Source organism: Phasianus colchicus, chromosome 29 (assembly GCF_987193195.1).
Source record: "Phasianus colchicus chromosome 29, bPhaCol1.hap1.1, whole genome shotgun sequence".
NCBI classification, from domain to species: Eukaryota; Metazoa; Chordata; class Aves; order Galliformes; family Phasianidae; genus Phasianus; species Phasianus colchicus.
This window is the reverse complement of record NC_143464.1, coordinates 3,341,244-3,358,203: the sequence shown is the minus strand read 5'-3', so window position 1 is coordinate 3,358,203 and position 16,960 is coordinate 3,341,244. Positions and strand designations below refer to the sequence as shown.

At 53.5% G+C, this 16,960-nt stretch overlaps 1 protein-coding gene across 4 annotated transcripts in view; it reads right to left on the bottom strand.

The window, feature by feature from the left end:
• The window catches only part of CDK16 (cyclin dependent kinase 16), a 101,847-nt gene that overhangs the window by 23,607 nt on the left and 61,280 nt on the right, over positions 1–16,960 (bottom strand). For all 4 annotated transcript variants that reach the window (XM_090126776.1, XM_090126779.1, XM_090126778.1 and 1 more), the window contains exons 10-12: positions 16,793–16,913; positions 9,756–9,853; positions 3,813–3,918 (exon numbers count right to left, since the gene is read on the bottom strand). In XM_090126776.1, the coding sequence (XP_089982902.1) occupies positions 3,813–3,918; positions 9,756–9,853; positions 16,793–16,913 (325 nt within the window). The remainder of the gene's footprint in view (positions 1–3,812; positions 3,919–9,755; positions 9,854–16,792; positions 16,914–16,960) is intronic.

Here is a 16,960-nt window from a genome sequence, read left to right as displayed (position 1 = left end):
GGTCCCTTATGGGGCATTGAGTTCCCTTAAAGGGCACTGGGATCCCTTATAGGGCATTGGGGTCCCTTGTAGGGCTGTAGGGTCCCTTATAGGGCACTGGGGTGCCTATAGGGCATTGGGGTCCCTTATGGGGCCTTGGCGTCCCTTGTAGGGCTGTGGGGTCCCTTATAGGGCACTGGGGTGCCTATAGGGCATTGGGGTCCCTTATGTGTTATTGGGGTCCCTTATGGGGCATTGGGGTCCCTTGTAGGACTGTAGGGTCCCTTATAGGGCACTGGGGTCCCTATAGGGCATTGGGGTCCCTTATGGGGCCTTGGGGTCCCTTGTAGGGCCGTAGGGTCCCTTGTAGGGCCTTAGTGTCCTTTATAGGGCATTGAGGTCCCTTATAGGGCACTGTGGTCCTTTATAGGGCACTGGGGTCCCTTATATGGCACTGGGGTCCGTTGCAGGTCTGCAGGGTCCCTTGTAGGGCCTTGGGGTCCCTTGTAGGGCTGTAGGGTCCCTTATAGGGCACTGGGGTCCCTTGTAGGGCTGCAGGGTCCCTTATGGGGCCTTGGGGTCCCTTGTAGGGCACTGGGGTCCCTTATGTGTTATTGGGGTCCCTTATGGGGCATTGGGGTCCCTTGTAGGACTGTAGGGTCCCTTATGGGGCCTTGGGGTCCCTTGTAGGGCTGTAGGGTCCCTTATGGGGCCTTGGGGTCCCTTGTAGGGCCGTAGGGTCCCTTGTAGGGCCTTAGTGTACTTTATAGGGCATTGAGGTCCCTTATTGGGCACTGTGGTCCTTTATAGGGCAATGGGGTCCCTTATATGGCACTGGGGTCCGTTGTAGGTCTGCAGGGTCCCTTGTAGGGCCTTGGGGTCCCTTGTAGGGCTGTAGGGTCCCTTATAGGGCACTGGGGTCCCTTGTAGGGCTGCAGGGTCCCTTATGGGGCCTTGGGGTCCCTTATGGACATTGGGGTCCCTTATGGGGCATTGAGTTCCCTTAAAGGGCACTGGGATCCCTTATAGGGCATTGGGGTCCCTTGTAGGGCTGTAGGGTCCCTTATAGGGCACTGGGGTGCCTATAGGGCATTGGGGTCCCTTATGGGGCCTTGGCGTCCCTTGTAGGGCTGTGGGGTCCCTTATAGGGCACTGGGGTGCCTATAGGGCATTGGGGTCCCTTATGTGTTATTGGGGTCCCTTATGGGGCATTGGGGTCCCTTGTAGGACTGTAGGGTCCCTTATAGGGCACTGGGGTCCCTATAGGGCATTGGGGTCCCTTATGGGGCCTTGGGGTCCCTTGTAGGGCCGTAGGGTCCCTTGTAGGGCCTTAGTGTACTTTATAGGGCATTGAGGTCCCTTATAGGGCACTGTGGTCCTTTATAGGGCAATGGGGTCCCTTATATGGCACTGGGGTCCGTTGCAGGTCTGCAGGGTCCCTTGTAGGGCCTTGGGGTCCCTTGTAGGGCTGTAGGGTCCCTTATAGGGCACTGGGGTCCCTTGTAGGGCTGCAGGGTCCCTTATGGGGCCTTGGGGTCCCTTGTAGGGCACTGGGGTCCCTTATGTGTTATTGGGGTCCCTTATGGGGCATTGGGGTCCCTTGTAGGACTGTAGGGTCCCTTATGGGGCCTTGGGGTCCCTTGTAGGGCTGTAGGGTCCCTTATGGGGCCTTGGGGTCCCTTGTAGGGCCGTAGGGTCCCTTGTAGGGCCTTAGTGTACTTTATAGGGCATTGAGGTCCCTTATTGGGCACTGTGGTCCTTTATAGGGCAATGGGGTCCCTTATATGGCACTGGGGTCCGTTGTAGGTCTGCAGGGTCCCTTGTAGGGCCTTGGGGTCCCTTGTAGGGCTGTAGGGTCCCTTATAGGGCACTGGGGTCCCTTGTAGGGCTGCAGGGTCCCTTATGGGGCCTTGGGGTCCCTTGTGGGGCTGTAGGGTCGCTTATAGGGCACTGGGGTCCCTATAGGGCATTGGGGTCCCTTATGGGGCCTTGGGGTCCCTTGTAGGGCCGTAGGGTCCCTTGTAGGGCCTTAGTGTCCTTTATAGGGCATTGAGGTCCCTTATAGGGCACTGTGGTCCTTTATAGGGCAATGGGGTCCCTTATATGGCACTGGGGTCCGTTGCAGGTCTGCAGGGTCCCTTGTAGGGCCTTGGGGTCCCTTGTAGGGCTGTAGGGTCCCTTATAGGGCACTGGGGTCCCTTGTAGGGCTGCAGGGTCCCTTATGGGGCCTTGGGGTCCCTTGTAGGGCACTGGGGTCCCTTATGTGTTATTGGGGTCCCTTATGGGGCATTGGGGTCCCTTGTAGGACTGTAGGGTCCCTTATGGGGCCTTGGGGTCCCTTGTAGGACTGTAGGGTCCCTTATAGGGCACTGGGGTCCCTATAGGGCATTGGGGTCCCTTATGGGGCCTTGGGGTCCCTTGTAGGGCCGTAGGGTCCCTTGTAGGGCCTTAGTGTCCTTTATAGGGCATTGAGGTCCCTTATAGGGCACTGTGGTCCTTTATAGGGCAATGGGGTCCCTTATATGGCACTGGGGTCCGTTGCAGGTCTGCAGGGTCCCTTGTAGGGCCTTGGGGTCCCTTGTAGGGCTGTAGGGTCCCTTATAGGGCACTGGGGTCCCTTGTAGGGCTGCAGGGTCCCTTATGGGGCCTTGGGGTCCCTTGTAGGGCACTGGGGTCCCTTATGTGTTATTGGGGTCCCTTATGGGGCATTGGGGTCCCTTGTAGGACTGTAGGGTCCCTTATGGGGCCTTGGGGTCCCTTGTAGGGCTGTAGGGTCCCTTATGGGGCCTTGGGGTCCCTTGTAGGGCCGTAGGGTCCCTTGTAGGGCCTTAGTGTACTTTATAGGGCATTGAGGTCCCTTATTGGGCACTGTGGTCCTTTATAGGGCAATGGGGTCCCTTATATGGCACTGGGGTCCGTTGTAGGTCTGCAGGGTCCCTTGTAGGGCCTTGGGGTCCCTTGTAGGGCTGTAGGGTCCCTTATAGGGCACTGGGGTCCCTTGTAGGGCTGCAGGGTCCCTTATGGGGCCTTGGGGTCCCTTGTAGGGCACTGGGGTCCCTTATGTGTTATTGGGGTCCCTTATGGGGCCTTGGGTTCCCTTGTAGGACTGTAGGGTCCCTTATGGGGCCTTGGGGTCCCTTGTAGGGCTGTAGGGTCCCTTATGGGGCCTTGGGGTCCCTTGTAGGGCCTTGGCGTCCCTTATAGGGCAATGGGGTTTCTTATAGGGCACTGGGGTCCCTTATAGGGCATTAGGGTCCCTTGTAGGGGTGTAGAATCCCTTGTAGGGCTGTAGGGTCGGTCCCTTATGGGGCCTTGGGGTCCCTTGTAGGACTGTAGGGTCCCTTATGGGGCCTTGGGGTCCCTTGTGGGGCTGTAGGGTCGCTTATATGGCACTGGGGTGCCTATAGGGCATTGGGGTCCCTTATGTGTTATTGGGGTCCCTTATGGGGCCTTGGGGTCCCTTGTAGGGCTGCAGGGTCCCTTATAGGGCAATGGGGTCCCTTGTAGGGCTGTAGGGTCCCTTATGGGGCCTTGGGGTCCCTATAGGGCATTGGGGTCCCTTATGTGTTATTGGGGTCTCTTATGGGGCCTTGGGGTCCCTTGTAGGACTGTAGGGTCCCTTATGGGGCATTGGGGTCCCTTATGGGGCCTTGGGGTCCCTTGTAGGGCTGTAGGGTCCCTTATAGGGCACTGGGGTCCCTTGTAGGGCTGTAGGGTCTCTTATGGGGCCTTGGGGTCCCTTGTAGGACTGTAGGGTCCCTTATGGGGCATTGGGGTCCCTTATGGGGCCTTGGGGTCCCTTGTAGGGCTGTAGGGTCGCTTATAGGGCCGACCTCGGTGCGTGCCTGCGCAGCCCCTCGGGGCGATAAACGGGGAATCGATGGGAGCGGAATTCGGGGTTGGCGGAGATCCCCGGCCACGACTCCTCTGTTGGCGTCCCTAAATTATCCCAAAATGCCCCAAATTCACCCCAAAATGGAACAAATCACCCCAAAATGACCCGAATTATCCCAAATTATCCCCAAAATGGCCCAAATTTACCCCAAAATGGGAAAAATTCATCCCAAAATGGCACAAATTCACCCCAAAGTGACCCAAATTTGCCCCCAAATGGCACAAATTTACCCCAAAATGGCACAAATTATCCCCAAATGTCCCAAATTCACCCCAAATTGACCCAGACTTCCCCCAAAATGCCCCTAATTCCCCCCAAAATGACCCGAATTATCCCAAAATTGACCCAAGTTCACCCCAAATTGACCCAAATTTGCCCCAAAATGGCACAAATTCGCCCCAAAATGACCCAAATTTGCCCCAAAATGGCCCAAATTCAGCCCCAAATGGCCCAAATTAACGCAAAAATGACTCCAAATCACCCCCAAATGACCCAAATTATCCCAAATTTGCCCCAAATTCACCCCAAATTGACCCCAATTCACCCCAAAATGGCCCAAATTTGCCCCAAAATGGCACAAATTCACCCCAAAATGACCCAAATTATCCCAAAATGCCCCAAATTCACCCGAAATTGACCCAAATTCACCCCAAAATGGCCCAAATTCACCCCAAAATGACACAAATTCACCCAAAATGTCCCAAATTCACCTAAAATTGAGCCAAATTCACCCCAAAATGGCCCAAATCCACCCCAAAATGACACAAATTCACCCAAAATGCCCCAAATTCACCCAAAATTGACCCAAATTCACCCCAAAATGGCCCAAATCCACCCCAAAATGACACAAATTCACCCAAAATGTCCCAAATTCACCTAAAATTGAGCCAAACATCCCCCAAAATGACCCAAAATGACACAAAAAGGACCCAAATTTCCCCCAAATGACCCAAATTCACCCCAAATTGACCCAAACGTTTCCCAAAATGACCCAAATTTGCCCCAAATGACCCAAATTCACCCCAAAATGGCACAAATTTGCCCCAAAATGGCACAAATTATCCCAAAATACCCCAAATTCACCCCAAATTGACCCCAATTCACCCCAAAAAGACCCAAATTCACCCCAAAATGCCCCAAATTTACCCCCAAATTGTTCCAAATCACCCCAAAATGACCCAAATTATCCCAAATTTGCCCCAAATTGACCCAAATTCACCCCAAATTGACCCAAATTCACCCCAAAATGGCACAAATTAACGCAAAAATGACTCCAAATCACCCCAAAATGACCCAAATTATCCCAAATTTGCCCCAAATTGACCCAAATTCACCCCAAAATGGCACAAATTTGCCCCCAAATGTCCCAAATTCACCCCAAAATGACTCCAAATCACCCCAACATGACCCAAATTATCCCAAAATGGCACAAATTCACCCCAAATTGACCCCAATTCACACCAAAATGACCCAAATTCACCCCAAAATGCCCCAAATTTCCCACCAAATGGCTCCAAATCACCCCAAAATGACCCAAATTATCCCAGATTTGCCTCAAATTGACCCAAATTTGCCCCAAAATGGCACAAATCCACCCCCAAATGACCCAAATTCACCCCAAAATGACTATAAATCACCCCAAAATGACCCAAATTATCCCAAATTTGCCCCAAATTGACCCAAATTCACCCCAAAATGACCCAAATTATCCCAAAATGCCCCAAATTCACCCCAAAATGGCCCAAATTATCCCAAAATAGCACAAATTCACCCCAAATTGACTCAAATTCACCCCAAATTGGCACAAATTTGCCCCAAAATGAGCCAAATTCACCCCAAAATGACTCCAAATCACCCCAAAATGACCCAAATTATCCCAAATTTGCCCCAAATTGACCCAGATTCACCCCAAATTGACTCAAATTCACCCCAAAATGGCACAAATCCACCCCAAAATGACCCAAATTCACCCCAAAATGACCCAAATATCCCCAAAAATGACCCAAATTCACCCCAAAATGCCCCAAATTTGCCCCAAAATGGCAGAAATTTGCCCCAAATTGACCCAAACTTGCCACAAAATGCCCCAAATTCACCCCAAATTGACCCAAACATCCCCAGAAATGACTCAAATTCACCCCAAAATGGCCCAAAATTCGCCCCCAAATGGCACAAATTCACCCCAAAACGACACAAATTCACCCCAAAGTGACCCAAATTCGCCCAAAATTGACCCAAACGTCCCCAAAACAACCCAAAATTACACAAAAATGACCCAAATTCACCCCAAAATGCCACAAATTCAACCAAAATGACCCAAACTCACCCCAAATGGCCCAAATTACCCCAAATCTGTCCTAAATTAACCCAATTTCCCCCCAATTTTTCCCCCAAATCCCCCAATTTTCCCCCAAATCCCCCAATTTGCCCCAAATCCCCCACTTTTCCCCCAAATTTCCCCCCCAAATCCCCCATTTTTCCCCCCAAATCCCCCAAATTTCCCCCCCAAAAAACCCCAATTCCCCAGAAAATCCCCATTTTTCCCCCAAAATCCCCAATTTTCCCCCCAAACACCCAAATCCCCCCCAAAATCCCACAATTTGCCCCAAATCCCCCAAATTTCCCCCACAAAAAACCCAAATTCCCAAGAAAATCCACAATTTTTCCCCAAATCCCCCAAATTTCCCCCCAAATCCGCCAAATCCCACCCCAAAATCCCCAAATTTTTCCCCAAATTTCCCCCCAAAAAACCCAAATCCCTCTGAAATCCCCATTTTTCACCCCAGAATCCCCCAAATTTCCCCCAAATTCCTCCCCAAATTCCCCCAATTTGCCCCAAACCCCCCAAATTTACCCCAAATCCCCCAAATTTGCTCAAAATCCCCCAATTTTCCCCCAAATCCCCCTATTTGCCCCAAACCCCCCAAATTTCCCCCAAATCCCCCAATTTTACCCCAAATCCCCCCCCAAAACCCCAAATCCCCCTGAAATCCCCAATTTTCCCCCAAATCCCCCCCCAAAATCCCCCAATTTGCCCCAAACCCCCCAATTTTCCCCCAAATCCCCCAATTTTCTCCTAAATCCCCCCCAAAAATCCCCCAAATTTGCCCCCAAATCCCCAAATTCCCCCCAAAATTTACCCCAAATCCCCCAATTTGCCCCAAATCCCCCAATTTCCCCCCAAAATCCCCCAAATTTCCCCCCAAAACCCCAAATTCTCCAGAAAATCCCCATTTTCCCCCAAATTTGCCCCCAAATCCCCAAATTTCCCCCAATTCCCCCCCAAATTCCCCCAATTTGCCCCAAACCCCCCAAATTTACCCCAAATCCCCCAAATCCCCAAATTCCCCCCCAAATTTACCCCAAATCCCCCAATTTTCCTCCAATTTTCGCAGCAAATTCCCCCAAATTTCCCACCCCAAAACCCCAAATTCTCCAGAAAATCCCCAATTTTCCCCCAAATTTGCCCCAAATTCCCCAATTTTCCCCCAAAATCCCAAATCCCCCCCCAAATTCCCCCAATTTGCCCAAAGCCCCCCAAATTTACCCCAAATCCCAAAAATTTGCTCAAAATCCCCCAATTTTCCCTCAAATCCCCCCCCAAAATCCCCCAATTTGCCCCAAACCCCCCAATTTTACCCCAAATCCCCCCCCAAAATCCCCCAAATTTGCCCCAAAATCCCCAAATTCCCCCCAAATTCCCCCCAAATTTCCCCCAAATTCCCCCAATTTGCCCCAAATCCCCCAAGACTCCCCCAAAATCCCCCAAATTTTCCCCCCAAAACCCCAAATTCCCCAGAAAATCCCCATTTTCCCCCAAATTTTCTCCCAAATTCCCCAATTTTCCCCCCAAATCCCCCAATCCCCCCCTAAAATCCCCCAAATTTGCCCCCAAATCCCCCGATTTTCCCTAATTTTACCCCAAATCCCCCCCAAAACCCCAAATCCCCCTGAAATCCCCCAATTTTACCCCAAATCCCCCCCAAAATCCCCCAAATTTGCCCCAAAATCCCCAAATTCCCCCCAAAATTTACCCCAAATCCCCCAATTTGCCCCAAATCCCCCAAGACTCCCCCAAATTCCCCCAAATTTCCCCCCCAAAACCCCAAATTCTCCAGAAAATCCCCAATTTTCCCCCAATTTTCCCCCAAATCCCCAAATTTCCCCCAATTCCCCCCCAAATTCCCCCAATTTGCCCCAAACCCCCCAAATTTACCCCAAATCCCCCAAATTTGCTCAAAATCCTCCAATTTTCCTCCAATTTTCACCCCAAATTTCCCACCCCAAAACCCCAAATTCTCCAGAAAATCCCCATTTTCCCCCAAATTTTCCCCCAAATCCCCAAATTTCCCCCAATTCCCCCCCAAATTCCAATTTGCCCAAAACCCACCAAATTTCCCCCAAATCCCCCAAGTTTGCTCAAAATCCCCCAATTTCCCCCCAATTCCCCCCCAAATCCCCCAATTTGCCCCAAACACCCCGAATTTCCCCCAAATCCCCCAATTTTACCCCAAATCCCCCTCCCAAAATCCCCCAAATTTGCCCCCAAATCCCCAAATTCCCCCCAAATCTCCCCCCAAATTCCTCCCCCAATTTGCCCCAAATCCCCCAATTTTCCCCCCAAAATCCCCCAAATTTCCCCCCAAAATCCCAAATTCTCCTGAAAATCCCCATTTTCCCCCAAATTTTCCCCCAAATTCCCTCAAATTTCCCCCAATTCCCCCCCAAATTCCCTGATTTTCCCCCAAAATCCCCCAATCCCCCCCTAAAATCCCCCAAATTTGCCCGCAAATCCCCCAATTTTCCCCAATTTTACCCCAAATTCCCCCCCAAAACCCAAAATCCCCCTGGAATCCCTCAATTTTCCCCCAATTTTCCCACCAAATCCCCCTATTTGCCCCAAACCCCCCAAATTTCCCCCAAATCCCCCAATTTTACCCCAAATCCCCCCCCAAAGTCCCCCAAATTTGCCCCCAAATCCCCAAATTCCTCCCAAATTTCCCCCAAATTCCCCCAATTTGCCCCAAATCCCCCAAGACTCCCCCAAAATCCCCCAAATTTTCCCCCCAAAACCCCAAATTCCCCAGAAAATCCCCATTTTCCCCCAAATTTTCTCCCAAATTCCCCAATTTTCCCCCCAAATCCCCCAATCCCCCCCTAAAATCCCCCAAATTTGCCCCCAAATCCCCCAATTTTCCCTAATTTTACCCCAAATCCCCCCCCAAAACCCCAAATCCCCCTGAAATCCCCCAATTTCCCCCCAAATCCCCCCCAAAATCCCCCAAATTTGCCCCCAAATCCCCAAATTCCCCCCAGAATTTACCCCAAATCCCCCAATTTGCCCCAAATCCCCCAATTTCCCCCCAAAATCCCCCAAATTTCCCCCCCAAAACACCAAATTCTCCAGAAAATCCCCATTTTCCCCCAAATTTGCCCCCAAATCCCCAAATTTCCCCCAATTCCCCCCCAAATTCCCCCAATTTGCCCAAAACCCCCCAAATTTACCCCAAATCCCCCAAATTTGCTCAAAATCCCCCAATTTTCCTCCAATTTTTGCCCCAAATTCCCCACCCCAAAACCCCAAATTCTCCAGAAAATCCCCAATTTTCCCCCAAATTTGCCCCAAATTCCACAATTTTCCCCCAAAATCCCAAATCCCCCCCCCAAATTCCCCCAATTTGCCCAAAGCTCCCCAAATTTACCCCAAATCCCCCAAATCCCCAAATTCCCCCCCAAATTTACCCCAAATCCCCCAATTTTCCCCCAAATCCCCCCCCAAAATCCCCCAAATTCGCCCCCAAATCCCCCAATTCCCCCCCCAAATTTTCCCCAAATCCCCCAATTTGCCCAAAACCCCCCGAATTTCCCCCAAAATCCGTACCCAGGAGGCGGAAGATGAAGTGCAGCTGCTCCTCCGCCGTGGCTCCGGGGAACAGCGGCCGCCCCGTCACCATCTCGGAGAAGATGCAGCCCACGCCCCTGTGCGACACGGCCCTCGTGCAAAGCCCTCGTGCAAGGGATGCCCCGCAACCCCACTGACCCCATAAATGCACCCAGACCCCATTAATCCCCCCTAAAACCGCATAAATCCCATCCAGACCCCATAGATTCCCCCAAGACCCCATAAGAAACCATGCACTCATCCTCGTGCAAAGCCCTCGTGCAAGGGAGGCCCCGCAACCCCCCTGACCCCATAAATGCCCACAGACCCCATAAATCCCCCCCAAAACACCATGAATCCCAACCAGACCCCATAGATCTCACCCAGTTGCCATAAGAAACCATAACCGCATCCTCGTGCAAAGCCCTCGTGCAAGAGATGCCACACAACCCCTCTGATCCCATAAATGCCCACAGACCCCATAAATCCCCCCAAAAACATCATGAATCCCAACCAGACCCCGTAAATCCCACCCAGACCCCATAGATTCCCTCAAGACCCCATTAGAAACCATGCACTCATCCTTGTGCAAAGCCCTCGTGCAAGGGATCCCCCGCAACGCCACTGACCCCATAAATGCATCCAGACCCCATAAATCCCCCCAAAACACCATGAATCCCAACCAGACCCTATAGATCCCACCCAGTTGCCATAAGAAACCATAACCGCATCCTCGTGCAAAGCCCTCGTGCAAGAGACGCCACACAACCCCTCTGATCCCATAAATGCCCACAGACCCCATAAATCCCCCCAAAAACATCATGAATCCCAACCAGACCCCGTAAATCCCACCCAGACCCCATAGATTCCCTCAAGACCCCATTAGAAACCATGCACTCATCCTTGTGCAAAGCCCTCGTGCAAGGGATCCCCCGCAACGCCACTGACCCCATAAATGCATCCAGACCCCATAAATCCCCCCAAAACACCATGAATCCCAACCAGACCCTATAGATCCCACCCAGTTGCCATAAGAAACCATAACCGCATCCTCGTGCAAAGCCCTCGTGCAAGAGACGCCACACAACCCCTCTGATCCCATAAATGCCCACAGACCCCATAAATCCCCCCAAAAACATCATGAATCCCAACCAGACCCCGTAAATCCCACCCAGACCCCATAGATTCCCTCAAGACCCCATTAGAAACCATGCACTCATCCTTGTGCAAAGCCCTCGTGCAAGGGATCCCCCGCAACGCCACTGACCCCATAAATGCATCCAGACCCCATAAATCCCCCCAAAACACCATGAATCCCAACCAGACCCTATAGATCCCACCCAGTTGCCATAAGAAACCATAACCGCATCCTCGTGCAAAGCCCTCGTGCAAGAGACGCCACACAACCCCTCTGATCCCATAAATGCCCACAGACCCCATAAATCCCCCCAAAAACATCATGAATCCCAACCAGACCCCGTAGATCCCACCCAGACCCCATAGATTCCCCCAAGACTCCATAAGAAACCATAAACACATACTCGTGCAAAGCCCTCGTGCAAGGGATCCCCCGCAACCCCACTCACCCCATAAATGCACCCAGACCCCATAAATGCACCCCAAAACACCATGAATCCCAACCAGACCCCATTGATCCCATCCAGACCCCATAGATTCCCCCAAGACCCCATAAGAAACCATGCACTCATCCTTGTGCAAAGCCCTCGTGCAAGGGATCCCCCGCAACGCCACTGACCCCATAAATGCATCCAGACCCCATAAATGCCCCCCAAAACACCATGAGTCCCAACCAGACCCCATAGATTCCCGCCAGACCCCATAAGAAAACACAACTGAATCCTCGTGCAAAGCCCTCGTGCAAGAGATGCCACACAACCCCCCTTGACCCCATAAATGCACCCAGACCGCATAAGTCCCCCCCAAAACACCATGAATCCCAACCATACCCCATTGATCCCATCCACACCCCATAAGAAACCATAACCGCACCCTCGTGCAAAGCCCTCGTGCAAGAGATGCCACACAACCCCTCTGATCCCATAAATGCCCACAGACCCCATAAATCCCCCCAAAAACATCATGAATCCCAACCAGACCCCGTAAATCCCACCCAGACCCCATAGATTCCCTCAAGACCCCATTAGAAACCATGCACTCATCCTTGTGCAAAGCCCTCGTGCAAGGGATCCCCCGCAACCCCACTCACCCCATAAATGCACCCAGACCCCATAAATGCCCCCCAAAACACCATGAATCCCAACCAGACCCCATTGATCCCAACCAGACCCCATAGATTCCCCAAGACCCCATAAGAAACCATGAACTCATCCTCGTGCAAAGCCCTCGTGCAAGGGATGCCACACAACCCCCCCAACCCCATAAATGCCCACAGACCCCATAAATCCCCCCAAAAACATCATGAATCCCAACCAGACCCCATAGATTCCCCCAAGACCCCATAAGAAACCATGCACTCATCCTTGTGCAAAGCCCTCGTGCAAGGGATCCCCCGCAACGCCACTGACACCATAAATGCATCCAGACCCCATAAATCCCCCCAAAACACCATGAATCCCAACCAGACCCCATAGATTCCCCCCAGACCCCATAAGAAACAATAACTGCATCCTCGTGCAAAGCCCTCGTGCAAGAGACGCCCCACAACCCCTCCTGAACCCATAAATGCCCACAGACCCCATAAATCCCCCCAAAAACACCATGAATCCCAACCAGACCCCATAGATTCCCCCCAGACCCCATAAGAAAACACAACTGAATCCTCGTGCAAAGCCCTCGTGCAAGAGACGCCTCACAACCCCTCTGATCCCATAAATGCCCACAGACGCCATAAATCCCTCCCTAAACCCCATGAATCCCAACCAGACCCCATTGATCCCAACCAGACCCCATAAGAAACCATAACCACATCCTCGTGCAAAGCCCTCGTGCAAGAGATGCCACACAACCCCCCTGACCCCAAAAATGCACCCAGACCCCATAAATCCCCCCCAAAACACCATGAATCCCAACCAGACCCCATAGATTCCCCCCAGACCCCATAGATTTGCTCCAGACCCCATAAGAAACCATAACCGCATCCTCGTGCAAAGCCCTCGTGCAAGGGATGCCCCGCAACCCCCCTGACCCCATAAATGCACCCAGACCCCATTAATCCCCCCCTAAAACCCCATAAATCCCATCCAGATTCCATAGATCTCACTCAGACCCCATAGGTCACCACCAACTCACCCTCGTGCAAAGCCCTCGTGCAAGGAAGGCCCCACAACCCCTCCTGACCCCATAAATGCACCCAGACCCCATAAATTCCCCCCTAAACCCCATAGATCCCATCCGGACCCCATAAATCCCATCTAGACTCCATAGATTCCCCCCAGACCCCTCGTGTGACCCCTCGTGCAAACCCTTGTGCAAGAAACCACAAAGCCCACTTTTACAACCCTTTCAGAGCCAGAGGTCTCTGTGCAATGCGCCCTAAAGTGATCCCAAGCCCCAACCCCATAACTTTGTGACACCCCCAGGCCTCTCGTGCAAATCCCTGTGCAACCCCTCGTGCAAGGGACTCCTATCCTGCTTCTATGACCGTTTCAGAGCATGAAGTCCCCGTGCAACACCCCCTGCAGTTCCCCCAAGCCCCGACCCCAGAACTTCGCGACACCCCCGGACCCCTTGTGAACCCCTTGTGCAAACCCTTGTGCAAGAAATCCTTAAACCTGTTTTTATCACCCTTGTAGAGCCAGAGGTCTCCGTGCAACACACCCTGAGGTGAGCCCAAGCCCCGAACCCATAATTCTGCAACACCCCCAGACTCCTCGTGTGACCCCTCGTGCAAGCCCTCGTGCAAGAAACCACAAAGCCCACTTTTATGACCCTTTCAGAGCTGGAGGTCTCCGTGCAACACCCCCTAAAGTGCCCCCAAGCCCCAACTCCAAAACTTTGTGACACCCCCGGACCCCTCGTGTGAGCCATCGTGCAAACCCTTGTGCAAGGGACTCCTATCCTGCTTCTATGACCCTTTCAGAGCATGAAGTCCCCGTGCAACACCCCCTGCAGTTCCCCCAAGCCCCGACCCCAGAACTTCGCGACACCCCCGGACCCCTTGTGAACCCCTCGTGCAAATCCTTGTGCAAGAAATCCTTAAACCTGTTTTTATCACCCTTGTAGAGCCGGAGGTCTCCGTGCAACGCCCCCTGCAGTGCCCCCAAGCCCCGACCCCATAACTTCGCGACACCCCCGGACCCCTTGTGAACCCCTCGTGCAAATCCTTGTGCAAGAAATCCTTAAACCTTTTTTTATCACCCTTGTAGAGCCGGAGGTCTCCGTGCAACGCCCCCTGCAATGCCCCCAAGCCCCGACCCTATAACTTTGCGACACCCTGGACCCCTCGTGCGACCTGTTGTGCAAACCCTCGTGCAAGGGGCGCCTATCTTACTTCTATGACCCCATTGGAGCCGGAGGTCTCCGTGCAACGCCCCCTACAGTGCCCCCAAGCCCCAACCCCAGAACTTTGTGACACCCCACACCTCTCCTGTGACCCCTCGTGCAAACCCTCGTGCAAGGGACTCCTATCTTACTTCTATGACCCCATTAGAGCTGGAGGTCTCCGTGCAACACCCCCTACAGTGTCCCCAAGCCCCGACCCCATAACTTTGTGACAACCCCGGACCCGTCGAGCAAACCCTCGTGCAAAGCCTCGTGCAAGAAACCACAAACCCCACTTTTACGACCCTTTCAGAGCAGGAGCTCTCCGTGCAACGCCCCCTGCAATGCCCCCAATCCCCGACCCTATAACTTTGCGACACCCCCGGACCCCTCGTGTGAGCCATCGTGCAAACCCTCGTGCAAGGGACTCCTATCCTACTTCTATGACCACATTGGAGCCGGAGGTCTCCGTGCAACGCCCCCTGCAGTTCCCCCAAGCCCCGACCCCAGAACTTCGTGACACCCCCGGACCCCTTGTGAACGCCTCGTGCAAACCCTTGTGCAAGAAATCCTTAAACCTGTTTTTATCACCCTTGTAGAGCCAGAGGTCTCCGTGCAACGCCCTCTGCAGTGCCCCCAAACCCTGACCCCAGAACTTTGTGAAACCCCCAGACCCCTCGTGCGACCTGTTGTGCAAACCCTCGTGCAAGGGGCGCCTATCTTACTTCTATGACCCTATTAGAGCCGGAAGTCTCCTTGCAACGCCCCCTGCAGTGCCCCCAAACCCTGACCCCATCACTTTGTGACACCCCAGACCTCTCTTGTGACCCCTTGTGCAAACCCTCGTGCAAGAAACCACAAACCCCACTTTTACGACCCTTTCAGAGCAGGAGGTCTCCGTGCAACGCCCCCTGCAATGCCCCCAAGCCCCGACCCCAGAACTTCGTGACATCTCCGGACCCCTTGTGAACCCCTCGTGCAAACCCTTGTGCAAGAAATCCTTAAACCTGTTTTTATCACCCTTGTAGAGCCAGAGGTCTCCATGCAACGCCCTCTGCAGTGCCCCCAAGCCCTGACCCCAGAACTTTGTGACACCCCAGGCTCCTCGTGTGAACCCATTGTGCAAACCCTCGTGCAAGGGACTCCTATCTTACTTCTATAACCCCATTAGAGCTGGAGGTCTCCGTGCAACGCCCCCTGCAGTGCCCCCAAGCCCCGACCCCATAACTTCGCGACACCCCCGGACCCCTTGTGAACCCCTCGTGCAAATCCTTGTGCAAGAAATCCTTAAACCTGTTTTTATCACCCTTGTAGAGCCGGAGGTCTCCGTTCAACGCCCCCTGCAGTGCCCCCAAGCCCCGACCCGATAACTTTGCGACACCCTGGACCCCTCGTGCGACCTGTCGTGCAAACCCTCGTGCAAGGGGCGCCTATCTTACTTCTATGACCCCATTGGAGCTGGAGGTCTCATTGCAACGCCCCCTGCAGTGCCCCCAAGCCCCGACCCCATAACTTCGCGACACCCCCGGACCCCTTGTGAACCCCTCGTGCAAATCCTTGTGCAAGAAACCACAAACCCCACTTTTACGACCCTTTCAGAGCTGGAGGTCTCCGTGCAACACCCCCTAAAGTGACCCCAAGCCCCAACTCCAAAACTCTGTGACACCCCCGGACCCCTCGTGTGAGCCATCGTGCAAACCCTCGTGCAAGGGACTCCTATCTTACTTCTATGACCACATTGGAGCCGGAGGTCTCCGTGCAACGCCCCCTGCAGTTCCCCCAAGCCCCGACCCCATAACTTCGTGACACCCCCAGACCCCTTGTGAACCCCTCGTGCAAATCCTTGTGCAAGAAATCCTTAAACCTGTTTTTATCACCCTTTCAGAGCCGGAGGTCTCCGTGCAATGCCCTCTGCAGTGCCCCCAAGCCCTGACCCCATAACTTTGTGAAACCCCCAGACCCCTCGTGCGACCTGTTGTGCAAACCCTCGTGCAAGGGTCGCCTATCTTACTTCTATGACCCTATTAGAGCCGGAGGTCTCCTTGCAACACCCCCTGCCGTGCCCCCAAGCCCTGACCCCATAACTTTGTGAAACCCCCGGACCCGTCAAGCAAACCCTCGTGCAAAGCCTCGTGCAAGAAACCACAAACCCCACTTTTACGACCCTTTCAGAGCCGGAGGTCTCCGTGCAACGCCCCCTGCAATGCCCCCAATCCCCGACCCTATAACTTTGTGACACCCCCAGACCCCTCGTGTGAACCCGTCGTGCAAACCCTTGTGCAAGGGACTCCTATCTTACTTCTATAATCCCATTAGAACTGGAGGTCTCCGTGCAACACCCCCTATAGTGCCCCCAAGCCCCGACCCCATAACTTTGTGACACCCCGGACCTCTCGTGTGACCCCCTCGTGCAAACCCTCGTGCAAGAAACCACAAACCCCACTTTTACGACCCTTTCAGAGCCGGAGGTCTCCGTGCAACGCCCCCTGCAATGCCCCCAATCCCCGACCCTATAACTTTCTGACACCCCCCGGACCCCGTCGTGCAAACCCTCGTGCAAATCCTCGTGCACTCACCACATGTCGATCTGTGTGGAGTACTCGGTGGAGCCCAGCAGGATGTCGGGGGGGCGGTACCACAGGGTCACCACCTCGTTGGAGTACGTCTTGGTGGGGATGGACTTGGCACGCGCCAACCCTATAAGGGAACCGACCCCAAAAACGGGGGGGGGGGTTGGGGACCCC